The 27,037-nt window shown below is 39.9% G+C and overlaps 1 protein-coding gene across 2 annotated transcripts in view; it reads left to right on the forward strand.

The window, feature by feature from the left end:
• KCNQ5 (potassium voltage-gated channel subfamily Q member 5) overlaps nucleotides 1–27,037 on the forward strand; it is a 304,972-nt gene that overhangs the window by 206,672 nt on the left and 71,263 nt on the right. For both annotated transcript variants that reach the window (XM_068937551.1, XM_068937552.1), the window contains exons 2-3: nucleotides 6,066–6,156; nucleotides 23,138–23,264. In XM_068937551.1, the coding sequence (XP_068793652.1) occupies nucleotides 6,066–6,156; nucleotides 23,138–23,264 (218 nt within the window). The remainder of the gene's footprint in view (nucleotides 1–6,065; nucleotides 6,157–23,137; nucleotides 23,265–27,037) is intronic.

A 27,037-nucleotide genomic window follows, 5' to 3' on the forward strand; every position in this document is an offset into this window, starting at 1 on the left:
ATAAATGATGGAAAATTTAATCCACATGGCCTGCACTATCAAAACTGTTAAACTGGATTCTTTTCCACCATGTCAGCAGTGCATTATCTGTTTTATAGAAATGCTGAAAGGATTGCTTTTTAAGGGAGATACCGTAGGACTTGAGTACCTATCCTCCTCAAGCCTGCACTAGCTGATGTTTTCACTTTCAGTTCTTTCTGAAGCTAGGAAAATACCCTAGTGTTTATCTTTCCATGTCCTATTGGAGAGGTTACTTCCACCCACCTCAAGGAATTTACCGCTCCGAGATTGCAGGCAGTGCATTGGAGCTATTTGGTTTCTGCCTGCGCCCCTGTCTCGACCGTGACCATTTGCTTCAGGACGCAATGTGGTATAGCAGCTCTCAGGCTAAGTGTAGGTATCCCTTCTCAGCCTTGCAAATCGTATGTGAGCATTACTGTATCTCGTAAAATGGTGTGGCTTCTGAAAATGACAAATTTCAGAGAGGAAGGGAAACAGAATTCCTTACAAAATATAATTTCTTCAAGTGATTGAAAAGCCTGTTGAGCCAAACATTTTCCATTACTACTGGCTTGCGTTCTTATCAAGTCAGTGGTCAAAATGAGTATTATGGGCAAGTCGTCCTTCTCCAGGCACGTATTCCTGGCTAGTTCTTCAGAAAAATAATCTCATAACCTGGTAGTCCAGCAGACATTCTTTTTCTCTGTCCGTATCAGCCTCACGGTACTCTGAAGCCATAAAATCTCCCCTTCCCACAAACTAGGAGGGAACCGATAGCATGTAGCAGGGATCTCGTGTAGGGCAACCCACTTACCGAAAATCTGTCACCGTGCTTTTTGTAAGAGCTCTTCACCCAAATTAACAGTCCCAATGAAGTGATAAAACTGTGCTATGGATGACTGCCTGCTTCCTTCCTTCCTTCCTTTCTAGTTCTTCCTCCCAGTTTTCACTGGAGAGTCTATCCACTTACCTGAAGCTATAATTTGTATTCCAGCAGATGAATCTGTTAATGCCATACATCCGATATAATCTTCAGCACATATACTTATCTAGTGCCTCCCACAAATTTTATGCATTCAATAAATAAAACTAATTTAAAGTTGGTACTTGGTACTCAACCCAGCAAGATCCTGAGCACTGTGAAGAAAACATCTCCAGCAGTATTTCTGGCTATCGGAGGGATTACAGAGGAGCTCTGCTTGTTTCGTTGTAGACTCAGACCTCCTGAATGTAATCAGCTTGCTGTAGGTTCGCAACCGTCTCATTAGTTCTGACTTTGTACCAGCGGGAAAAGAAAAAGCTATTTTCCTGGGCATAGTTAAGAATAGCAAAAGCTTTCAAACACTTGTTCCCCTTACATACAAATACCAGGCCAATGGCACTGCGAGTGGTTTACAAACAGCTATGGTCCTAATCCTAAATAGCCTTGCTGTTATGGGGATTAAATTAGACCTCAAATAACACTGGAACGTAACTCTGGTGGTCTAATTGCTTAATTATGTCATTTTAACAGTGATACACTTTTATTATTTACAGAAGAGGTCAGAAAACTGTTTGCAGATGTTTAACTTCAGATTATTTTAATTCTAGCACTAAATAATGTGGCAAAATAGCTTTTAAACATCTTCACTGGGTACATATTTTATGCTTATGATGATATTCCCTGGCTAATGTTGTAACGATTTTTTAAGCTGAACATTTTCTGCCATATGACCATCCCTGAAATCATCAACTGTAGTAAAAGGAAAAAATTAAATAAATGAAGAATTGGTAGTTCCTAATTAGCTAGTAAGAAAAGTTTATGAGAAGTGGATTGAATAAATATCAAAGCTTCTGAGTTATATTATCTTTCATAAATTGGCTTTTCTTCAATTAGTGTATGCTTTCAGAAGCAGAGCAATAAGATGAAAGGAGCTGCGTCAAAATTGATTACTGTTGAAACAAAATGAAAGTTGCTGCTTTTGATAAAATATAAGACTGTGGCAGTGCTTGAATAACTTTGTGGGAACTTGCTGCCTAAGGCATGTGTTTTACTGTCTGATACTGAATGCATGAGAAAAGACCATCTGTTTTTTTCAGCCTGAGCAAATATACTATCCAGATTGAACCACTAGAGGCCAAATATAATTGCATTGTGTTTTGCCTTGTACTGTTGTGTACCTACAGCAGCATCCTCTTATATAGCATGTATTATAGCACATAGTTCAAATGCTGGCATTTGAAAATACTTCCTCCTCTTTTAAGGCGCCTAAGATGACTGTACGGGGCTTAATAAAAACCTCTACACTTCATCCATCATCATAGAAGTCGGCCATGATAGCAAGAAACAAGTTTTGGTACACTTCAACCATTGCAGCATTTGAACCTTAGTCTTATGGCATTGTTTCTGCGGCGCTCCAGCAGTCTGCTCGGATCCCTGCTGGTGTTCAGCTCGGGGAAAGGCGCTGCGTGCATCCTCCGTGCCTTCAGCTCTTGCCATGGAAATAGAGAGCCACTTTCATTTCCCTGCCCAAGTAACAGATTTAGCATAAAAAAGGTAGAAGGTGAATCCTGGCTGTTAGTTTATTTTGAAGGAAAGCTCATCAGTGGTAAATAAACTGCATAAAACATTCCTGAGCAGTTAAGCCTTTTACTTTTGTTGCTAGTGTTGTGTTTTACAGCACCCAAAAGTGTGCTTTTGGCTGTGCAAGACTAATAGAAGGTCCAAGTTTCTCCCCTCCTCCAAAGTGCTTGCAGTTTAATTTTAGACATCATGTGCTGAATGGCAGTAAACAAGTGTTCAGTGGTAGAGGGAGGAATGAGGGATAGAGGGGCAATATCTAAGTGCGTGGGTGGATAAATGCAGACGTTTATCTTTTATTCTCTAATGCTGATTAGTAACAATGTCCCATTTCTTGTAAAGCTTCTGGAAAAAGTGAAAACAAAAGGTTGTAGAGGTTTGGAAAAATATCTTGCCAAGACTATTCTTATGTATTACTGTGGGGATTGTTTCTGCTTTTCATGAATAATCTGCAAAACTATGTCTGCCCAGGTGCTAATGTAAACTGTGCACCTGGCTTTCCTGAGTATTTACTTTATTTTGATTAATGCGTTGCTTAACTGTACTGGTTCTTTCTCTTGACTCACTTTTCCAATCTAACAAGACATTGCCCACACTGACCTAAATCACAGCCCTGAGGAAGGATGGCAGTTCATCGTAAATGCTTAAGCGGGAGGATGGTTTCGTGATGGCAGGACTGGGCTAGGACAGAGGAAGGTTCAGGTTTATTCTGCAGTTCTGCCAAAGACTTTCTGAGTAGCCTTCGGCCCGTCCCTTACCTTTTCTGTGCAGTCGTCTCCAGCTGTGATATGGGAACAACAAGTTTTCTTTTTTTTCCTACCACGTCTGTTTTCTATAATTGCGCTATAAGAAATCTCTTCCAAGTGAAAACTTGTACTGTGTGCTTGGACAAGCTCCAGTCCAACTGGGCCTCAATTTTGGTTGGTATTATTGGAATACAACTAAACAAGAGCAGTTTTTAATACCTAAACACAAAGGAAGCAAGAAAATATTATTTTAACTGATTCAGGACTAAAAAAAATCAGCAAAGGAAATGACATCCTTTTACTGTAGATTCTTACTGTCACTTCTCAATTTTATTTTGTCCTCCATGCAAGCCTTAACTGGGAGAAACAACATCTAAGCCTGTACCAGTAGGATTTAGTTACAGCGAGTTTGTATCTGAAGACCTTGAGCAGTTGAAACTACCAGTAATGTTCTGGGAGACTTTCCGTAAAAAAAAGGGAGGGGAGAGCGGGGTAAGACTGGTCGCAGGGTGGGTCATTGTCACTTGAATTAGGCTTTTATGAAAACTTTAAGCATGTATCGGCTGATCTTTATCTTTCTGTGGTCTTGAAGAAAGACTTGAATAGCGTGTGAAAGGCACTGCTTTACCTTCCTAGGTACTTACTATCAAACCACTACTTTTTGAACAGCTGCCTTATCTTTATCTATCTTTAGTTCTTAATAGAGCTTATATGCAAGCTCCTATCAGATACGATTTTCAAGCAGGACCTTCTTCCTAGCAGTTAAGTGGCAATGCAACAAAATTTGCTTCCAGTATCTTATCATGGTGCACATCAGATTTTCTAATAAAAATTCAGAAGAAATGGACTTACATTTTCATTGAATGTACTGGATATATTACACTAAGGCACTATCATCTTATTGAAAAGTCCATATGTTATAAGATCAGTTTTAGTTCCTGAAGGGAAAGTGTGGGCTGATGCAATAATATGATACTGAAGTTTGTTTCCAGTAGTTAAAATTCGAGAAGAATGTAGGTTGGAAAGGGTCTCTTCGGGTCATCTAGTCCAACCTCCTGCTCAAAGCCAAGCTAACTTCCAAGTTAGATTAGGCCCTTTTCCAGCTGAGTTTTGCAAGTCTTCAAGGACAGAGATTTACAGCCTCTCTTTGGGCAGCTTCTTCCAATGCTGAACCACCCTCACTGTGAATCTTTTCCTTCCAGCTAGTCATAATTTTCCTTCCTCCAAATTGTGCCTTGTCTGTCTTCTCTATAACCAAAATTAGATAGTTGAAGACAACAGTCAGATGTCGTAGCCTCCTCTTGTCCAGGCCGAACAAACTCAGCCCCGTCAGCCCCTCCTCTCCATCCTGACCTCCAGCCCCCGACCATCTTGGTGGCCTTCCACTGGGCTCACTTCAGTGGGTCTCTTGTACTGGGGAGCCCAAAACTGGACGCAACACTCCAGATGTCCTCTCTCAATCCCGCAACAACGTTCTTGCTAGTACAGCTCATTATGTGGTTAGCTTTCATTGTCACAAGGTCACCTTGCTGACTGACATGCAGCTTGCCCACCAGGACCCTGGGGCACTTTTCTGAAAAGCTGCTTTCTTTGTCTTCAGAATAACGACCGTATTTGTTAATGGAAACTCATCAGATGATTGAAGAGTGTGTGAACTAGAGTGTAATCTGTAGAATATGCACTGCCTTGCACATTAGATGGTCTTATTCGGTGTGCTGCTTGGCTACTGATTCTAGTCAGTTCATGGCATCGTGGGTGAAATTAACATCTCTTCTGATGCATTTCACAGACATCAGGTTTTCACCAGCGCAGAGGTGTTGCTATTGGCAAAGCAGTGCAACAGCAGAGGAACTTCCTTATCATCCTTGGTATAGACCTCAGGGCAATACCAACTCTTTAGGCTCACAGCTGTAAATACCACGTATGTACTGTATGCTGTAAAGATCAGACGTGGGCTATGCAAGAATTTCTGCAGTGACAGCAGCTAGTTGCATCTTCCTTGCAAAGAGATTGAGTAGTGTGTCCATGCATTGCTTTGCCTGCATGGATCGTCTGTCAGTCCCGTGAAACAAGTAAGCTCGTCCACACGGCCGAAATTGCAGGCACGTTTTCCCGGTCAGGATCACGTGACTTGTGCAAGCTCATCTAGCTTCACTCCTTTCTTTTAATTTCTTTAATTCATTGTATGATTTTAAGCTTGTTCCCAAAATGGAACCTGGTCATTTAGGACAGTGATGCCATAACTCAGCTACCTTTGAATCTCTGCTAATTTGTATATGAAGTCTGTTGTTCGGAAGGAAATTGTGTAAGATGGTAAAAATGAAAAGCAATTGTTGTGCATGGCAGTTAGATGGATTATGTGTCTTAGCTCTTTGATAAGCTTATACAGCAGATATCCAAAGTCAATTCTGGGGGAAATGATTTTTCAGCCTGAGGAGAGATCTTTCCTATTGATGATCTTTTCTTAGAGCCCCTAAGAGTAGTTGGACTAGATAAATGTGCCAAAAATACTGGGTCATTTCCCAAAGAAAATCTTGATTCTTGTGTTGTAGTTTTTGTTAAGTCTATCAGAGATTGTTCCAGCGCTGCTCAGAAGTATGTAGTTTTATGAAAAGGCTATTCTAATGTCCTTAATGAACTGAGGAGTAATTGAATTCCCTTTTATTAATGAAGTCTATTGGTGAAGCAGGATCAATATACATATTGAGTCAGTGTTCTGAAAAAGATATTAACAATGTTTAATGTTCTTTCTTTTTCAGTTTTCTCCTTGTGTTTGGTTGCTTGATTTTGTCCGTGTTTTCTACTATACCTGAACACACAAAACTTGCCTCTGGCTGTCTCTTCATTTTGGTAAGTGAAACTTCTAAAGACTGTTTAACAGATATGTTAATATACACACCAATCCTCTTCCTCATCATGAAGAGAACAGTGTAATTACTGAATGCCTTAAGAAACTAAACGTTGCATATCTATGGTGGAAAATAGTAAAATAGAGGATATCACCATATTTTTCTTTAAAAATAAGTCTGAGATTGTATGAAAGCATTAATAAAACACTGAATTTCATCTTGTTCGTGGCTTGAGAATTGCTGTATTTTGTTACAAATATTTTTTCTGCTGCAGTTTGGCAGTGACTGAGCATGAAAGACCTTCGATACTGCTGCTGCCATTTATAAAGTCAGTATGTAGTAAGAGGCACTTACACTTAAAATAGGAAATAATTTTGCTATCTTAGATGCCAATTTGTGCTAGCTATTTGTAGACGCTGACTTTGTAGTGACAATTGCTGCAGTAGGATATGGTAGTTTCATTATTTCCTCACAATACATGCTTTTGTAATATGTTTATCTCTCCTTTTTTCTTCTGAGGTAGTTTAAAATGGCTTTAATCCATAGAAGTGCTTAACATTTTTCGTGCATTGTATAAATGCCACTTTATTCATCTGCTGCTTGATGTGCCATTTAGTTCTGCAAGTGATGGCCTGAGGATAAGCGGTAGTGGTCATTAAAATGTCACTAGATACCCAGAGTTACCATGGTTATTTCAGTTCCAAGTATACAGCAGGCTGTGGCTTGTTAGGTAATGCCTCTGCTGAAGTAACTGTTGACAAATACCAACATTTTAATTGTCATCACTGTGTATATCCAAAAGTCCTACTCATCAGAACAACTCCCTAACTCGTTATGGAGCAAGCAGGCTGACAAGCATAATTGCGGTGCATGGTACATCTCTTCAGCACAGTGTGGTACTGCATCGAGGTACCTGAACTACATGTCCCGAGACGGCTACGTGCAGAAGCATGGTGCTCTGCTCCCTCTGACGATCTGTCTCCTAGCAGGGCTAATTAGCACAGGGAGAAGCATACAAAATGCGGTATTCTGTTTCCTGTATCCACATTAGCCCTTCTAGAAAAGATCAAGTGGTGTTAAGCCAGCTAAAAACAGTCAGATTCAATCCTGTAGTCGTATCTAGTTCTATTATTTACGTATTTGAACAACACTTTGCAAATGCAAGTTTCTCTGAATGTTCCATAACTAATTATATTATTGTAATTATTGCACTAATTGCTAAGATTTTCTGGTATATAAAATAGGAAAATTTGATTAGTCCGAAAATACCTTATTTATAACAGAAGGTGCTTTCGTGACAAGTGATCTGTTTCCCTGTACACTTATGCAAATTTCTTGAAGATAAGCCATTTGTTCTCACATAAAATCCAAATTTCCCATGAGCCACGTATTTGCTGATTGTGTTTGCATGCTTACTGCTAATTTCTCAGATGGCTGACGAATGCATTCCCCATAGTTTGCCACGGCTCGCCCGGGAGCCTGGCTGCCGAGGAGCTTTGGGGAGTCCTGACATCACTCTAGGCGCCCAGTCCAGGCGAGCGAGCCCAGCTGGGAGCCTCAAGCCACCGCACCAGCCCTTCCCCTGGTGCCCCCAGCAGAGCTGCGCCAGTGGGGAGAGGGGCTCTGGGAAACCGCAGCTCTTCCTGCTGCTGGGACTTCAGAAGCTGCTCGGTGCCTTTGTCCTTCTTAGCCGTTCTGTCTTTAGGTACCATCCTCTGAATATGGAAATGACCCTAAGGAGGAAGAAGGTGGATAGTTAATCCTGGAAGTATCAGCACCGGCTCTAGTAGCTTGGCCTAACATTTTTATGCTATATCCTATCGTGTTCAACAAGCCCTTGGCAGGAATAGACCTAGCGATGACGAATTTTACAGCTCCTGCTGTGGGTCTCTAATGGAGAAAAATATAAACAAAGCAAAGTATGAAGCTCCAGAAGCAGGCTAAAACTGACTGGTTTATTCCAGTTTGCCAATGCATGTTTTGCTCTCTTCTCTGCACATTGAATCATGGTAGCTGATATTAGCGAGGCTATCAAAGCAGGCTTTTGCAAACACATACTAATAAAATAATACAACTTCACATTAACTCAGGAACAGTTGTTTTGGCTGTGCCAACACGTAATTGCTGTCACTGAAGTTTTCACAACCTTTTACTTGCAGTGATTCACACAATTCTTGCAAACGTGTCGTTTAGTAGAGACAGTTGTATTAATCATCAGAGATCTGTTTTAGCGCTGTTTTGCTTTGTGCTCGAGACGGAAGCTATATGTTTATTTTCTAATGAAGTACAGTAGAAATGCAACAATCTCTAGAGCTGCCTGCTGGGTTTCTGTGAACTGTTTACTTCAGAGATTTATTCCCGATGGTGCCACCTAGAGCCATGCTAATTGGCTAAAAAGCTAATGTAACGCTCCTTCAGCTTAATACCTGAGCTGCTGCCTGCACTGGCACCTGTGGCTTTTAACATACTGCAGCTCTTCACAGTTACATGGGAAGGTTAAAGAGGGACTTGTAAAAGAGGTAAGTTAACCTTTCCCTCCTTCTCAGAAGGGCCGGAGGAGCTGCGATTTTTCTTCTGCAATCGATCAATTCCATTCATTTCTCTGAGCTTCACCTTACAAGGGAGCAAAAAAGAATCTCCTAAGCACCACGTCGTAAATACTCTTTCAGAAACATACAGCTCCGTGCGGTAACTCAATGAAAGTAATCGGTTAGGCAAACAGTATTAGCTGAGGACTTTGAGGTGTCAGCGTAGGTTAATGGACTCATCTGGACTGCAGAAACTCCTGAGTTCTGCTCCCAGCACTGATCCAAATCTGCCACGCTGCATTTTCCTGTACACAGCCAGGGTTTCGGTTCTGCCATCTGAACAAGTGCTACTGTATTCCTAGTCACCTTCTACTTATCAGGGGGCCTGTCAAGGGAAATGCATTTAACATTTGCATTTCACACTGAAAACGAAATCTCCATGGATACGTTAAGTATATGCTAAGTATTGTTATATCAGTAATGAATTTTGTTGGATTTGTTTCCATAAATAGTAAGTCTAACCAGAGGGAGAGCATCAGATAACTCCTTATATCTACCAATTGCAATTATCCTTTAGCCTAGTCTGTGCACACAACTTCTGGCACTCAAGCTGTAACAGTGATATATCCCAGACAGACAGTAGAGTAAAATCTACTTCAACATCAAAAAAGCCACAAGCAGCTTAAGAATCCCACTAACACTGCAAGAAAATAATCTTCGGTGTATTGCTGATCTCCTGCAAGTACATTTGCTGGCACTTTATCAAATAATAAACACGAGGGAAGTAAAACTTAGGGTGGGAAGGCAAAAATCAAATCTTTTGGGGAAGATAGCCAAGAAGGAGTGTATCTGGAATGGGAGGTCATTCACTCACATGACCAAACTCTCTGTATTTTAAGAAACACTTGCAACGAGAGCTGTGTGAATAACGGATTCACTTGTGTTTGTTTGCTGTCAATTCAAGAAAATAAGTAAAATAATGTTGGGTTGACTCACGAAGTTGGCAAATTGAAAAGTCCAAAAAAAGTCTTGAATCAGATGAAGTATTTCATTTGACCTGCTATAAAACATTCTTTGTGTATTTGAACATTTTAGAAGTTTTGGCTTAAAAGTAAAATTGAGACTGTGGAAAAGAAATACCATTTTTATTTGAAGTGACAGAGCATTTCATTTTTCTCATAATTTTCATTTTTAATCAAGATGAAGGGTTTGCAAAACTCATGTGACTTTCTGCAGGACTGGTTTTGTCAAATCTATTTTGTGTTTTTCTGTGAAAAGGCTGAGATAGATAGAAAACTTTGCCCAGTTCTGGAGGAGAAGGGCCTCTGAGAATGTGCTCTAGGAACACATTCTTCAGGCAGAAATAGCTCCCAAGCAGCTAGTGTACTGTAGATGAAAGTAGCTTCTACATGTATTGTGGTCACTTATATGATTCCCAAAGGATAGTTTAGTAAGTGCATCTAGTAATTAAATTCTTGCTAAGTTCATCTTTTCTAATATTTTCCCATAAAAGAAATGCGGAAAGAGGATGAACACTGATTAAAAAAACATGGGGTATAGGTACCCAGTAGCAGGCAAGCACATATTTTTATCTGCTCTATGACAGTGAATGTGCAACTGTCTTCATCCATCTGCAGAGGGATAATCATATAAATCCTAGCAACAAAATTTTAAGGCTAGGCAGAGTGGATAAAGAAAGGGAGATGAATAGCGCTCTATTCAAAAAAGTAACATTTTTTGGTTTAGATGTGTTGGCCCATAAGAAGCCCTAGAGCTTGAATCATTGTACAACACATGGATAAAAGACCACCAGACCTGATCAGAGAAATGGATCAATGGCTCTGTAGGACAAGCTAGCAGTACATGTAAGGAAAAACAGAATGATCCTGAGAGATTTCAATTATAGATATTTTTGTAACAAAGAAAGCAGTATATAGATCACATGTTATTGCAGCATCGACTCTTCTCCTGAGAAAAACAGATGACATGATCCCTGAGCTAAAAATCAGTGATTTTTGAGTTTAGAGGCTGTCAAAACTCAAAATTGGTGTTTCTAAGGAAATACTGATCTTCGATGTCGATGTTTCCTTTCATCCCAGATCAAAACAAGGAGTTGAAATTTCAGAATTTCCACTTGGAAATTGCTGAAAAATTATGTCAGTCAGATATGTGAAACTGATGTTATCAAAAACAGGCTAAGAGGAGGGAATTTAATTTTACTAAGGTCAAAGCCTTCGTGTTTCCAGTATTGTTTGGATTCGTGTATATTACTAATAATAAGGTACTGAGCATGAAACAATTCAACCATGCCATAGTAAACTACTTGTTAGCTTTGAAAGAAAATGTTTTTACCTTATCAAAATAAACAATTTCATGTTTTTGCTGATGAAACTGATACCCTCCTATTACGTATTTCAATTTCATCGAATTAGGGTTGGCTATTGCTATAAAATTTTGGACCAGGTCTCATTACAACTGCATGAGAATGTGTGTGTGCCAACAGAAGACTTCCCACCTGAAATGTAAGTCCTGGGTGTGTTTTCCCAAAACTAAGAATTATTAGGAGGAGCTCTGGCTGAAGGGAAAAATGTAAATGAAAAGTTAAATTTGTTTAAAAACGCATCACTAGATGTTCCCAAAGCTGTAATTCTTCTGTGATGCGGTTGTGTTGGTACTCCGAGCCAACCAACCAACCTTTAAAGCAAATAGGCACACACCTTAGCTGTGGAGAGAGATGGAAGTACCAATGAGAATGTTTTCATAACAAAGGAACGTGGCACAGCACGTGAAACTGTAGAGGAGCTATGAACAATCTATTGTCAACAGTGCTGAGGATGATAAAATGCGCTTAAAATATATCAGAGAATAAAAGAAGTCTCAATACTGGCATAAGACTATTACTGATACGGTTCTGGGCTTGATTACATCGTCCAAATGTTTTGTTCTTTCTTTTCTTCTGTTTTTCTGTGTGAAGCACAAATAAGCTTTGTAAAGAGAAAAATGAAAAGTCGCACATTTGAATGGAATCATTTTTCTCTTGTAATTAAAAAATTGCTATGTATTATAGTTCTACTGGGAAAGTTGAAATATGTTTGATGACTAAAGATGACTAAACAGCATTAAGATGCATATTCTGCAATCAGTGCGAAGAAAAATTTTGTAACTGATTCACTTGAAAAAAGGTAGGATAACTGTGAACAGCCACCTCAAGTGCCATAGCGTTCAGCAGCAGATGCAGTAGGAGGCAAGATGGAATTTCGGAGTTACTGTCAAAGCATTTTTCAGGTAGACAGAACTACCAGCAAGTTATCCCTCAGTAAGAAATCACCATTACTGTGTAATGTTAAGACCACTGGAGTTGTCACAGTTCATCGTTGACTACTGGATGGAACACTGTCCGTGAAATTTTTTCCCATTCCCCCTGGATGAACAGAGTATGTATAGAGAGAAGGGCGATACTGTGCAGTGAAAAAAGATAGATGGAAACAGGAAAACCACAACCAGTGGTATACATAATAACGTAGTACAACTCAAGACCTGCTACACTCTCAAAAAATCACTAAACTGTAGTAAGAAAACCAGTGCTGATTATTTTTAAACAGGCACATTATACTTTCTTATATTTCTGTTGTCTATTTCTATGTAGGAGATGTCACTTAGCTTATCTTGTCCATGACATTGTATGACTATAGGCAGAAAGTCAGGAGAGAGGATGTTAGTTCTGTTAATGATCACGTTCTGATTCCTTTTCTTTCCCGGCACAGGAAGCAGTAGCGTTGCTTCAAAGGCAGAGAACATATTCCTTAGAGGGAAAGGACTGTCTAGGTTATTCAAAAAAGAGCCTTTTAGCTATTCAAGGGGCTGTTTTGTCTAGGAGAATACTCATGACTTGAGGATTTGGAGATCAAGAGTGGAAAATGGAGAGGATTAGATGGTAGTGATGGGGTGTCAGCATCCAGATTAGTATGGAAATAATTATTAGAGGAGGGAAGAGCTTGTTTCCTTTTATACTAATCAACACATCATGCTAAAGAAGCAAGCCAACTGTCCTTGACCTCCTTTAAGGACAAAGGAGTAACATTCCTCGCACAACTGTTCTTCCATGACATGTCTTCTTTCTTTTTTTGTCAGTTTACGTGATAACAAGGTAGCATGGGAAACCACTTCCAAGTCCTAAGTGTAACATTTTCCGTAGATGTAGATTTATAATCACTCATACTAGATGCTGCTACAGTGAATTTTATTGGCTTTATGCAAAAAGTTTGATAAGCATCCAAATTCGTAACAGGGATAACAAGAACTACCTCATTAGAGCAGCCAACAAGCAGATAGTTTAGATTGCAACAGTAAAAAAGGGTAGATATGAAGCTCTTTATCAGAAATCCAGACCTGACCCTTGTGAAGGCAATATTGATTTGCCAAATAGAAAGGCAGAATACGTCTCCAGAGGGAAGCCAAAGTATGTGGTTACCACATGTAAGGGAAAAGTCTACAGCAGCATAAATTACAAAAGGAAAAGAATGTTGAAAAAGGCAGAACATCAGTGATACAAAAGCTGTTTGGAAGCCCAGAAGAATGCCCACCATCTAAGTCACTTACAGAAGCTGTAATCCACTCAGTCACTTTGCAAACACAGACTTGACAAAGCATGTAAAGACCTAAGTTGCTACAGTCAAAATGTGATGTTTCTTCAAATGAGAGAAGAAACCTGCTCACAAGATTCAGTTTAAAAGCTGCAAAGTCAAGCAAAGAGCAAATAAAATATAGACAAATATCAAAAATATCTATAAGGATCGAGAGCAGAGATACCTACAACAGAAAAATCCAAGGAGAGTTTAAAGTACGGGTGATGGTAAATACACAGACGCAGACGTGTGCACGCATGCACTGTGGAGCTGAGTCCTGAGTTCTGCGAACCGTGGGTGAGGTACAGAGATGGATCAGCAAAACAAGCACTGCTCATTTTAGACCTCCGTTAGGCCTCCGTGGAGTGCCCAAGGAAAGGGTGTATGTCATGGGCAGGGTAATAACTTTGGTATCAAACCTGAAACAGACAGGAATTGGCTGATTGCACCATATGAAGATATGATCACAGGAATTGAATGTCTCGCAAAGATATATGTATATATTTTTGAGAGGATGTGGAGGGTTTGGTTTGGTTTTTTTTTCTCTTCTTTTCTTTTTCCAGGAGACTAAATTCCATAAGCCTTGAAGAAAGATAATAGGAAAAGCTGCAAAACATTCAGCAAATGGCATCATTTGTAGAACACAGGACTTGGTAGACTGGATTTCACGGTTTAGTTATTGGAGTGAAAAGAGGAGACCATTTTAAATTTTTCACTGAACCTCAGAAATTGAATTAAAACATCATAAGTGAACACTTGTACAGGTAACAAAAATGTTTGCTGAGATGACAGGAGTGAATTGCTTCAAGAAACTAGATGCCTAAGCAGGATTTTGACAGACTGCATAAAGTACGCTCTAAGTGCAGTTTGTCAAAATTTACCGATTGGCAGATAGTACTTTCTTGAAATTACGTTCTGAATGTGTTTGGTACTGGAAACATTTCAGTGTATCGCATCCCAGATGCCAGGGCGTCTCCCAGTAGTCAAAACGTACCTTGACGTGCTCCTAGGGAAGCCCTGTTAGTGAGCTTTGTGAGCTGGGAAATTGCAACAAGAAATAACTTAAAAATTATGAAGGCTTGTATCATTTTCAAAATACAGGAAAATAACTAGTGAGGGGAGGAGGAGACCTGGAAGAAGTTAGGTTTGAAGTCTCCAAGACTGAACAACTCTAAACATGCTAAGATCAAAGAATGAAAAAACCCCAACTGTCCTGTCCCCCTCTACTTTACAGAATGTTGAATGTTATCAGTTAATTCACCTGTTAATTAATAACAGTTAGCCTAAACCCCTTGCAAAGGTACAAAATTAATATGGTTGCCAGAGCATAAAAGGATTCAAAGCCTGTGCAGGCTCTGGCACCTATTCTGCATTTCTGCACACAGCAAAAGATATCAAATTCTTCACAAACATTTCAGAAGGAAGATTTGGGAATTGTGTTGCTATAGAGACATGTGCTTGATCATCTGCCTGTAACACGTGACATCAGAAACTTGACTACAACAGAAAAAAAATGCGTGAACAAATCACAAAGGAAATGCAAAGGCTTGAATACAGCTGTCCAGAGTTTCGTTCTTTTCAATATGCATAAAATTTTAAGACCGAAATGAGATCATTCACAGCTGATATCTCACTACAGAAAAAGAAAATGTGAAAAAGCACAAATCGAGATACAAAGATGCGTTTGGAAAGTAGAATATTAATCTATAGTGCGAGTTTTATTGATGTCATCTACTTTCAGGACTTCTCTCAGAAGAGTAGTTGTACTTGACACATAAACAAATGATCTAGAGCAGAGCAGTGAATGTAAATGGGGTGAGCTGCAAAGCATCGTATTTAAGGATAATGCTCAATCTGGAGAAGAGCAGGGTAGAAGGAATGGGTGGAGAAATCAGCCCTTCCCATTGCCATTTTCCCAATTTGAAAGAGTTTTCAGTGATCACCGAGGTGTTCCTAGAAGATTCATGTCTTCCAAAATTCAAAAGCTAACAAGAGATTTTGGATATATTTGCTTATGTGTACATTCACATGGTAAACCTTGGTAACCATATAGTGCTCCGGGTCCCTTTCTGGAACCTTTGTGCTTTTGAAGCTTTTCTCATAGAACTACAGAAGTTGTGCAGAATTGATTCAGATGATGATCCAGTTCCTTTGGAAAAGGACAAATTCTAGATAGTATTTCTGCAGCTCCCCAAGCCAGGGGTACCGTTCACAACACTGTATTAATTCAGCGGCTGTGCCCGCCAGCACATCTCTACATTATCCTCGCCGGCCCGGGGAGCCGAGCGCTTGCTGGCGAATTCCAGCCCATTCCCGACAATGATGGGAACATTTAGCATTGGAGCTGCTGCTGATTGCTGGGCAGGCCCTTGGCCACTTGGCTCCCGGGAGAGCGGACAGGTAGGACGCAAAACCCCACCGGCTTGCGGCCCCCGCTGCCCCTCAAGGGCTGGTGGCAGCTTATGGGCGGCAGCCCCAGACTGAGCCAAAACTTGCATGTGCCTTCCTAAGATATCTCATCCCGTTGGCAAGCACTGCGGTTAGCCTACGGGGAATGCGCGTAGGCAGGGACGAGCCTTCGACAACTGACCCGGGCGGTTTCGTGGCCTTCGTTTCTTTGGCCTCACAGATCGTCAGCTGCTGGGCCACGGTAGCTATGTGAGGTGGGGCTGCCCATGTGCTGTGGCCTGATTTGGGGAGGCAGGAGGGTTTCTGTCCTCCTTCCTGACCGCTGAGGAAGGTTAGCTCAGTCTCAGTGCTAGCAATCAGGTATTTGTTGCTATGTGGTAAATACTTGTGTTTACTCTGTAAGAGACGATGAAAAACATAATTGAATAGCAGCTGCCTAACTCTGGTGCATGTTCTTATTGTCTGATTCAAAACTGTTGTCACTTGTTAAAAAACATTCTGGTGTTTTCTTTCAGTAAGTGAGTGAAGAAATATGACTGATACGTGCCATTTCAGGTAATAAACACAAAGAGCTAAGGGAGAATTGGATAGCAGACGCCCTATATAACATGTGTGGCTAATTTCAACTTAAGCATATCACTGGGATTTTAATATTATATCAATAGACTTGTAGCTATGTATTAGATTAAAAGGCACAAAATTGATCTCTCAACAATCCTTTATTAACATAGAATCAACGTGGGACACCTTAATCACAATTTTAAAAAGCAAGCCTTGTGAAAGTATCACATTCATCATAAAACTGATAAATGACAAAAATGTGCCTAAATTTCATGTCATGCTTATTGGGTATTGCACTGGGAGCTGAACTGAAGCCTCTGGTTGTGATTTATATGCCATTGATAGGGTTTATTCTAGCTTATATTTGCAGATTTATGGCTACCTCTCCCACTGTTAAGCTGTAGCTGGAAAGAATTAAAACATTACTTCTTAAAGCGTATACATACGCTTTAGGTAGGTGTACTTGTTAGCTGCTTACTTCAGAAATCTTCCCTTCTAACGTGAGAGCAAGGATAATGCAGATATATCCAAATTGCACTGTTGTTTTGAACAGCAAAGTATGCACATATTAATGTCTGCTGATTGTAGTCTGGAACCTGGCCAGCGTAACAGAAGTGCCCCTAGTCCTTCACCAACTTCTGCACCACAACTATTTAAAGCTCAAACCTTCCTCAGGTTTCCTCAAAGCAGAGTAGTGTTACACTTCTCCTTACTGAATGTGCATCCTGATGATATCTGTTTTAAGTGTAGAGCCAACTCTGGTGCTCAGTACTTTGGAATCAATAGAAAGTTTTTGCTTAAGAAAGGGATGCAGAAGCTGAGGTGTTATGTTCTCGTTTTAATTGAATGAGAAAACACTTGTCTTCTTTGCCTATGAATAACAAATCATTTCTACTTGAATAGTATCAACTATTAATCATGGTAACACAGTGACTTTCTTAAATGAATCATCCATAAATTAAAAGGTGTAGAAAAATGTTTATTCTCACTCTTTTCCAACAGTTTTGGAAGCAATAGACACCCCTGTTTATGAGTTTTTAGGAAGAGGTGGCAGTTCCCGAGCTGGTATCAAATGTCATTGTTCCTTCTATTCTTCCTGTTGTTCTATTCCTCCTATTGTTCTCTTGTAGTGAACCTATGCTGGTTTACACTAGATGAGTATCTACAGTTCAGCTACACTACAAAGATGACTGACTTCAGTATGGAAGCATTTGTGGCTTTGTTGAAGCTTATTTCAGAGGATTCATGTGATATGTTCTGGGCCGTTTACTGGGCTCCCGGAAGTGTCATGTATAGACCCAGTTCTGCTGTGAGCTCAAGGCATGCAGCTCCTTACATCAGTGTGACACTTGTTGTCCTACTTCAGAGTACATAACAATGTAATTTCCATATAGGATATATAAATAAAATAATAGCAGAGCTATTGTCTTTCAGGCAGATTTCATATATACAACCCTGGGCTCATTTATGCATTGCGTATTAAGCAGGTGCCTCCTAACTCTAAGCAAAACAGCACAGAGTGCTCAGTTTTGGTCTTTTTCTCATCACTAAAATAGCGCTAATTCCGTGAAGTGATGGCCTAGAACCGGAGAATGTGATTTTAGCAGCAGGCAAGCAGCAAATTATCCGCAGGTTATTTTACGTTTTAATAAGGAATTATGTTAATTAACGAGGAAGCTATGATAAAAATAGTTTTTAGGTGTTTTAGTGTTATGCCTGAAGAAATCCTTATCATTGAAAACTACCTGAGAAGCATACTAATATAGGTAATTTCAACAAATCACGATTTTTATCCTAATTAGGCAAAAAATAGAAAGTGCTCACAGTAGCTGCATTGTACAAAGTATGCTTTATTTAATTAACTATCCACCCTGTTCATTAGAGTCCTCCAAGACCTTTTGTTAATACAAACCTTGATCTGGATGACCTCTCATTTTCCGTTCCTGCCATTTGTATTGCCCTAGATTGCTCCAGTGGCAGAGCAGCCAAGGCACACGCAGATGTAAAAAGAGCTGAGGAACACATTGGCATCTGTGTTCCTTATGTCAAAAGCAACTGAATGTTTAAACCCAAGTGTTTCAGCCTTGCTTCTTCTGCGTATGCCTAGTCCCCAGTGCTAATAGGAGCTGTGTGTGCAGAAATGTTTCAGAGTGAGATAAGTCTGCATGGACGGTGCTTCAGGAAGCAGCAAACACTTTCCCTTTCTGAATCAACAACAGATCCTCCGTATCAGTTATTGAGGGGAGCTAGCTGTGAGCTTATATCCCCCCAAAAGTTACAGATTGTGATGACTTGGTACAAATCAGGGTGCAGGGCCAGGTGCAGCTCTGACTGGAAAGGGCTGACAGTAGAGGGGAAGAAGGAAGGTAGGCTGCCCTGGAAAGGCTAGGGCATCCCTACTTGCGCCTGGTGACGTTCATAGGAAGGGAAGGGTTAGGTTTCCAGTAAATCTAAACTGGCTTATCAGCGCAACATGTCTTGCTGAATGTTTAAAAGAGGGTGGATTTATCAGCAGTGGAGGATTTTCCTATTCTGATGTAAATGTTGTTATTCCATGTCTCATCAATAATCAAAAATTAATGTGGTTCCGACTCATTGTACGTAGGACAAAGATACTTGGAATGTGTCACTTCTACAGCGAGCCTAAAGATCCTATGAAGTCTAATAAATTATTCTGTTGCATGTATTTTCAGTTGTGTTCCGTTTCTGTTTCAATTGCTAAGGACTAAAAACAAGGTATTTAAAAGCCTAGATTTATGTTTACTTTTGTAATAAGCCATTTCAAATGGTTTTTTTTTTTTTTTCACTCTGATCTTTGGGATGCACCCTTTCAGTTTTTCTCCGTGGAAAGCCAAGAAAATGTGGCTAGGAACTCGTGACTGTGCAGCTGTCATAGGAAAAAATAATGTCATTCCCTGGCCTGAACTAATCTTCACAGAGATTTGATGTTACATAGTGACTGAGTGCACTGATTACTAAAACATTACTTATTTCACAGTGCTGGAGGATTCTGTGTGTCTCTCTGGTTTCAGCCTGGACTGACCCAAAATACCAGAACAAAACTGGTGCATACACATCTACAAACAGTTTCTGTTTCAATGCATTCACATTTCCTGGGAGGAAAATATTTCAAGAAAGTGTTTAACCAGCTCAAACAATGATAGGTCAGAATTTATTTCAGAATGATAACTTTATCGTTTTAAGAATAATCGTAAAGTCCAAATCTTACATGTTTTAAACAGACAAAACACCTTTGACCTCAGGAAAGTTGAGTTCAAATTGATAGCAGTATCAGCACAGTCAGAACCAGGTGAATTATCAATGAATCACCAGTAATTCATAGAAATCCTTCAGTGAAACATCAAAACCAGCCTAATCCTATAGACTCTATTCATGATGATATTCCCTTTAAAACTGGTTTTCTTTGTAGAAGTAAGAGCGGCCAGGATATAAAAGATCATCTTGAAACATCACTATTTCAGAAAGTGCAAAAATAAGTGTGAAATCTCATCTCCATCTTATTCGATGGCTTTCCTGTTATTATACCTTATACTGTATTTTAAAGACCTCCAGAAATTTGATATATGTAGAAAGAAATCTATCTGTGTAGAAAAATAAGTTTTTTTTCAAAAACAGGGCAGGCACCACACAATTTTTTGCAGCATTTCACTGCACAGAGCCATATTTAATGTGTCTGAGCTTACCTGCTATAGTAGGTGACTAGTATAACTGTAGTATACCTATGGTGATTATTTTTAAATTTTACTTAATTAGTAGAAACTTCAGTTATTTTTGAGAGACTATCACTATGCATAAATTGTTTTTTCAAAAAAGTTGTTAGGAAAGATAACTATTTTTCTCAAGGAATGAGAAAAGATATTTCACATTGTTTCCCCCAGAAAAATCTTATATTCTTCCTCCTACCCCCGAAAAAAAGATAAAACATGCTTTTGCTCTTTTTCTCCCTCAGACTATGTATCTCTATGAATTTTCATTGGAGTACGTGTATATGCATGTCTGGGGTGGTGAGAGGGAGAGAGAAATAGAATTTCTGCCTGACCGTAGACTGCAAGAGATTTTCAAATACAAGCTTTGAGCATACAATGACTTTTTCATCTTGGTATAACAGAGCAAGTGTAGAAAATAGCACTCGTTAATGGTAGTGCACTGAATACCAAAATGCGTAGCACTAATAGGAATCAGAACATTAAACTACCGAAAAATTAACACTTTTCAACTTCTGTTAGCAATTTTGTGGTATTAATTTAACTCGAATGAGGCTGTAAAATAGTCCTTCCGTACTCATTAAATGCTTGCCGTTCTTGCCGGTTGTCCATCAGAGGCCGTTCAGGGGCTCCGCAGTATAGCAGAGGACATGCTCCTGCTGGGGTGAGTCAGCTCCAGCGCAGAGCACTTCCCATAGGGGATGAAAGACGCCTGTGACAATTTCAGGGCACTTTCTATGCAGGAGGTGTTTCTTATGCCTCTGTACACGCAGCATGTTTTCAGGGAAACTAGAAACTTAATCGTCAAATGAAATGTGAAGGGATTTTGACAAGGAAAAGATTTTATTGGCAGCAAGAAAATGTTTTGTGCTTTTCCGTCTTCCCCTCCTGTCTCTCTTACCCCTGCCCCAAAGAAGTAATTTCTTAAGAGAGTCAGATGCCAAACGGACTGGATGCCTGCCCTGAACCCCTGTAAATTCAGAGACATCATTTAACAATGCGTAAACCAGATTTAACAATTCACGCTATAAAAGCGGTAGGTAAATGACTAAAATGTACATTCGTTCTTTTTTCCAGTTGGCTTATTGTGCTTTTTATTCTTGGCCTACAGAGAATTTTCTACAAGGAAATGTACCACATGGTAGCCCACCAGTAAGAATTATTGGTACTATATGCAGAACTTTTTCAATTTTGAACATAATCCCTTCTAAAATTGAGCAATAACTCTGTCCGTAGAATTAAGTTGAAGTTTGCTGAAGGAGAATGAACAAAAAAATGCTAAACAATTACAGTCATTTTTCCATGTGTCCTTTTTCCAAACAAAAAATACAATCGGCATTTTATTTAGGTGAATTTTAGCAAGGGGATCTCATTTTGCTCTTGTGATGTGTGAATGCAATATAGGATTTACAAAATTGAAAATGAAGATACTGAAGAAGATTCTAAAAACACTGTCAATGTGATGTAGTTATAACAAGCTGGCATGTTTTAGGATGGAATAGTATGTTTTCAAATTGCTCTGTGAAAGAAAAAGCAAATTAAATTCACAATGGTTTTCGCGTACAGCCATTAATCATAAGCTAGTAAGGCATCATTACCTGACATAATATTAATAATACCCTTAGTTTAGGTAAATTAATGCTTGAGTTGACATACGTCATATTTACAGGTTTATTGGCTTCCAGAGTTTTAGTCTCTTACAGACTTAAAAACATGCAAATTATTTATTGGGAAGAAATTGCAGATATTTAATTTATTTGCAATGCTTTCTTACTGGCACCACACTAGTCCTCGTCCTGTAGGAATAACAAATTAATTGGTTGACAAGGAACAGCTTTCTCCTGGACGTGGAAATGCGTTCAGCTGCCAAAAAAAATACAACTTTTATCCTCTTCTTGATGAGCTGCTTAATATGCTCCTTCAAGTACTTTTCTCCTTCTTTTAGTTAACCTACAAATTTTTATTTTATCATTACAAAATCCATAACATTATGATGGCATTCCAGAATATCTAAATTAAGTTTATAGTCCCATACCAATATGTATGTACCATTTCACAGCATATTACAGGGATTCAGATTTCCTTAAGCTACGGAGAAGCTGAGTTCTGCTCCAAACTCTATTGCTGCAACTCAGCTGACCTCACTGTTGTACTGAAAACAGAATTTATTCCAATAAAAATGCCATAAATATAGGTTGACGCTTGTGAAGTGAACAGTCTTTAAAAAGGTTCCAATGTGAAAGAAAAGAAAGCCAGACAAACAAGGCGAGATTTTTAGATGTTTTCTTTCTCCTAGTTATCCAAGGAAAGTTACACCTAGTCTGAACATTCATTCGTCTTAGAAACAATTGCATGCAATTGAATATATTTACAATAGTATGCACCTTAACCTACTTCAGGAGATAAATGGATTTCCTAACTGCTGCTTCCGCATCATCACAATCACTTTACCTGTCACAGAATCACAGAACGGTTGAGGTTGGAAGGGACCTCTGGAGATCATCTAGTCCAAGCCCCCTGCTCAAGCAGGGTCACCTAGAGCACATTACCAGGGCTATGTCCAGACGGCTTTTGAATATCTCCAGGGAAGGAGACTTCACAATCTCTCTGGGCAACCTGTGCCAGTGCTCAGTTACCCTCACAGTAAAGAAGTTTTACCTCATATATGTTGTTATATTATTGCTATATGTTGTTACTGTGGAGTAGAATGAGAATATATGAGAACATAGCTATAAAAACACTCAGCCTTTAGAATAAGAACTAATTTTATGGATGTGGATACATAACACCTGTGGTAGGTCTGTAAATCACCTGTGGTCTGATCCTCTGTATCCAAAGTCACTGAGTATTTTGCTTTGATATTGGTTATGTAGGATTCAGGCCTTCAGTCTTTCATATTAAGTAGCTGATTTCAGCAGATATTTAATGTTGCTGAGGTTAGAGACTGCTGAGGTAGACCTGGCCCTTCACCAGGAAGCTCGGAGGCCTGTTTTTCCTGGGTGGACGTGCAACCATTCTTTAGAGTGGCTGCTCAACACAGGCTGCTGGACACACCCAGTTGTCAAATGCTTCTTGGTGCTTGGATGCTGGTTATCATCGGTAATAACAGATATTTTTCTTATTTGCCTTTCTAGGAGTTTGTCATGATTGTTGTCTTTGGTTTGGAATTTATTATTCGTATCTGGTCTGCTGGATGCTGTTGTCGATACCGAGGATGGCAAGGAAGACTGCGCTTTGCAAGGAAACCATTCTGTGTAATAGGTGAGTGTCCCAGCTCTAGTTTATTTCAAGGTAAAAATAAAAGCCCCCACCTTGCTGTACATGTTGCTTCTAAATGAAAAATAATGGGAGCAGATTCTGTTCACAGTTACCCTGGTGTAAATCCAGAATAGTTGTGTTGTCAACTGTCATCTGCCCGAGGCGTCTCTAGATACAAATTCACAAAGGCCCTGAATACCAGTCAGTTAGTTTGTTATTTGCATATTCCCCAAAGGAGGTTTACATACAATATACAGCTGACATGTATATTGCAAGAATGAGAGGCTGAGAGCTGATCTCCTTGAAAATCACAGTCTCCTTGAGAAACACGGGAGCTGTGTGCATTTAATGGCCATGAGTATTAGACAACTTGTGTATACATATGTACATACCACATCTATATGTGCATGCATTACGTGTTCTCCTTATTTAACCTTCTGTGGTCACGGATAAGATGTGTGTACCCTTCATTAAATTTGAAAACCTACCTAGAAGTATATATCATACTATCATCTGACAACATTACTTCTTCTTCTTGTCTCTGCATGACAGTCCAGGTATCAGCTCTGCCAGTGACTCTGGCATAGCCTATAACATATTGCTTCTACAACCATTACAAGAATCTCTTCCTCCCCTTCTTTGCTCTAGAAATTCTCTCCGAGAGTGGATAAACAGGCCCACAATCACTCAAATCCCTATTTTCGAAAGGAATCTGTAAGAAATCAATTTCCCAGTAAAGACAGATATCAACGATGGCTAGCCAAATTCATATGATAATTTATTATTTTTCTAATGGTGTGAGGCAAATGCTTCATAGACGACACCTGTTGAACTTCAGGATCTCGACTTCCCACCTTCTATCTCAACCTCCTTCCTCTCTCCACCCTTTAATTTCATCTGCTTGTATCTTAAATTAAATTATAAAATGGTTAGGGCAGGAGACTCATTTCCTACAGCAGGTAGCACAACAGAGTTACACGCTCATAGCAGTGTATCATAGCAGAGCAGTAGATGGGAAATCTGTAAGTATCTTACCCAGACCCAGCCAGGCCTGCGGTCACATACTTGCCCCAACATTCCCGCACCTAGTTAAAAAATAAGTGGAAAGAAGATTCAAAAATCTTCCCAGCCTTTACCAGGCCACGTGTCAAGAGAAAGCTAGAAATTCAGACATTCAGTTTCCCTGGCATCAACACACATGGCTACCCTTCTTAACCAAACTTGCAATTATTTCAAGATTTTGTGGTGCACGTGAAGCTTTCCAGTAATTGTGTTTTTTTCAGCACATAATCCTAAGAAAGGAGCAGACCATTAATTTAATAAAATTAACCTACACTGAACATTAGAACTTACTGGAAACATAGGAAAGATTTAAGCATTTGAACTTATTAGGAACATTTGAAACTCCAGACTGTTTTGCTGTTCTCCTGAAAAGCTTTTGTATGGAAACACTAACAGTTTGTTCAATTCAGCTTTTATTTCTCCTCCATTTCCTGTCTCCATTCTACTGGCAAGTTTTCTGACAGTGATTTACTTCACTCTTAGGTGTTAATTCCCAGCAAAAATGAATGAAGGGGTTCTTTCTCATTCAAAACTCTGTATGTTATCTCAGGGCTACTGACGTACATTTTTCCCCTTTCCTTTAAACAGCTACCCTCCTACTATTTGTGTAAGAGTGCAGGCAGATTTCCTGGCACAAGCCCCAGCAAGTGTTGGGGTTTACTTGACTCGATTATGGTTTTTCCTCCTTGCTCTGGAGTCCGTCTGCTCTCCTTGATGCTCCTGTGTTTATGTAAGCCATCTCCAGTCTTAAAACCGTCTTCTCTCTACTGCCCCCCTTGCAACTCTGGCATTTGCTAGCAGAACAAACTCGCAGCCAACAGGCCTTCGCTCGTGGACATCTTCCCGGGGAACTTTGTTCTGCAATACGCTATAAAGCCCCTAGCGCAACTTCTGGAAAAAAAACCCACTAGCTTGAATTTCTCACCATTAATGGCATTTCTTGCCATTTCTTGCCATTACTTCATGTCTCTTTTCTTTTACTGATAGGTTTTTGTCCATTTCTGGACTGTAGCGTCTCTGACGGGAGCTACAGATATTTAGTGTCTCTCCAGATTTGATCTTTGAAGGAAGAGCCTTTAGCAAGTCATCTTGCAGCTCTTGCTACGTAGGCTAAATAACTGTTTGACACCCAGACTTTGCAATTGTTGCAGAGTGTGCCCTAGCAGCAAAGCAGGCCAGCAGTATCCTCGGCTGTATTAACCAGCCAGTCGATTGAGGGCATTATCTCCTTCTACTCGGCAATCATTGGACCATGCCTAGGATGCTGCAGCCCATTTTAGGCCTCCCAGTGTAGGAAGAACATCAGTAAACTGGAGTGAGTTTGGGGGAGAGCCACCAAGATGGTCTGGGCTGGAGCACTTGCCCGGTAAGGAGAGGCTGATGGAGCTGGACTTGTTCAGCCTGGAGAAAAGGCAGCTTTGGGGGGATGCGGTGGACTTAGTGGTGAGGGCTCCTTAAAAGCACATGGCCAGTTTCAGCCTTTTATTTTTTGTGTATTTGTTTAATTGTTTATTTATTCTTCCATTCACTTATTCATTCTGCTTATTACTGCAGTGAAACAATAATATTTTAAAAGACTTTTAGCGTGTTTACTGTTAATACAATTAGCTTATATATCCGCAGCAGTTCTGTTCCCTGATTATTTTTGTGGTCGTAGACAAATGACATAGGGGAATGGCCTAAGAGCTAGAAATTACAAATGTGAGGATTTCCTCAAGGGTCACATTCAGAGAGCCTTTATTTTTTTCCATTAATAACCTACCAGAAAAGTATTATTCAAGGCCAGAGCTCTGCGCTTACGTTAGTGTGCCTACAGTGTCACTACCCTGACAAATTAGTTCATCAAGCAACTCTTTGTGCTACTGGGTAAGGAAAGATATCTGTCAAGACTATTTGTCAATTTTGTACCCTTGTTTAGCTCTGTGAGAATGGGAATAATACTGCAGTATTAAACCTTGGTGTTTTGTTTTAGACTAGGATCAAGAGTTACCTGCCTTCCCTCACTTTCTCTCTTTCTGTACAAGCCTGTGTATGTAACACATAGAGCATACCCTCCCAACGATACTGATGTACTTAGAGATGTATTTACTTCTGTAAGATCCTAATTTTCCGTAAATCCCAGGCATATCAGTTAGTGTATAGTGTAGTCCCAGGCATATGTTAGTGCTAGAAAGCAATGTTGCTGTGTTGTAGCGCAGTTATTAAGGCAGGAGGAGCCACACTTGCTTAAGATCCCTGGGATAAAAGGGGACTTCTTTTCAGGAAGAAAGCATGGCATCCACTTCCTGCAAAGCCGGTCAGGGACACAGAAATCAGTGAAGAATCCATTATCCTTTCTCTGTTGTCAATGGTTCTCCTGTCATTACGTGCGACCTGAAAAAATTAAACTTCTGGCCACTGTCATGTGCATTCAGTTTGGGAGGCTTCACAAAACTGAGCCATGAAAGGTCACACAGCTTTAAAAGCCAGAAGAACACGTCTGGTTTTGCTCAGCACCTAGCATCAATGAAGTCTGAGTATGCAACGGGGGCTCCCACGCAGTGGCACAATATAAAAATAATTAGGAGTAATAAATAACAAACTGTGGGTCAGAAGTGTAAGATCCTGTCAACCTCACTTGCGTGTCTGACCTCTGCCAGACAGGTTCTCTTTCTTAGGCTTTCAGGGGTCCTTCTTTCTCTCCACTGTCCATGTAAGACAGTTGAGGACTTAGT

The sequence above is a fragment of the Struthio camelus genome, chromosome 3 (assembly GCF_040807025.1).
Source record: "Struthio camelus isolate bStrCam1 chromosome 3, bStrCam1.hap1, whole genome shotgun sequence".
Classification (NCBI taxonomy): domain Eukaryota; kingdom Metazoa; phylum Chordata; class Aves; order Struthioniformes; family Struthionidae; genus Struthio; species Struthio camelus.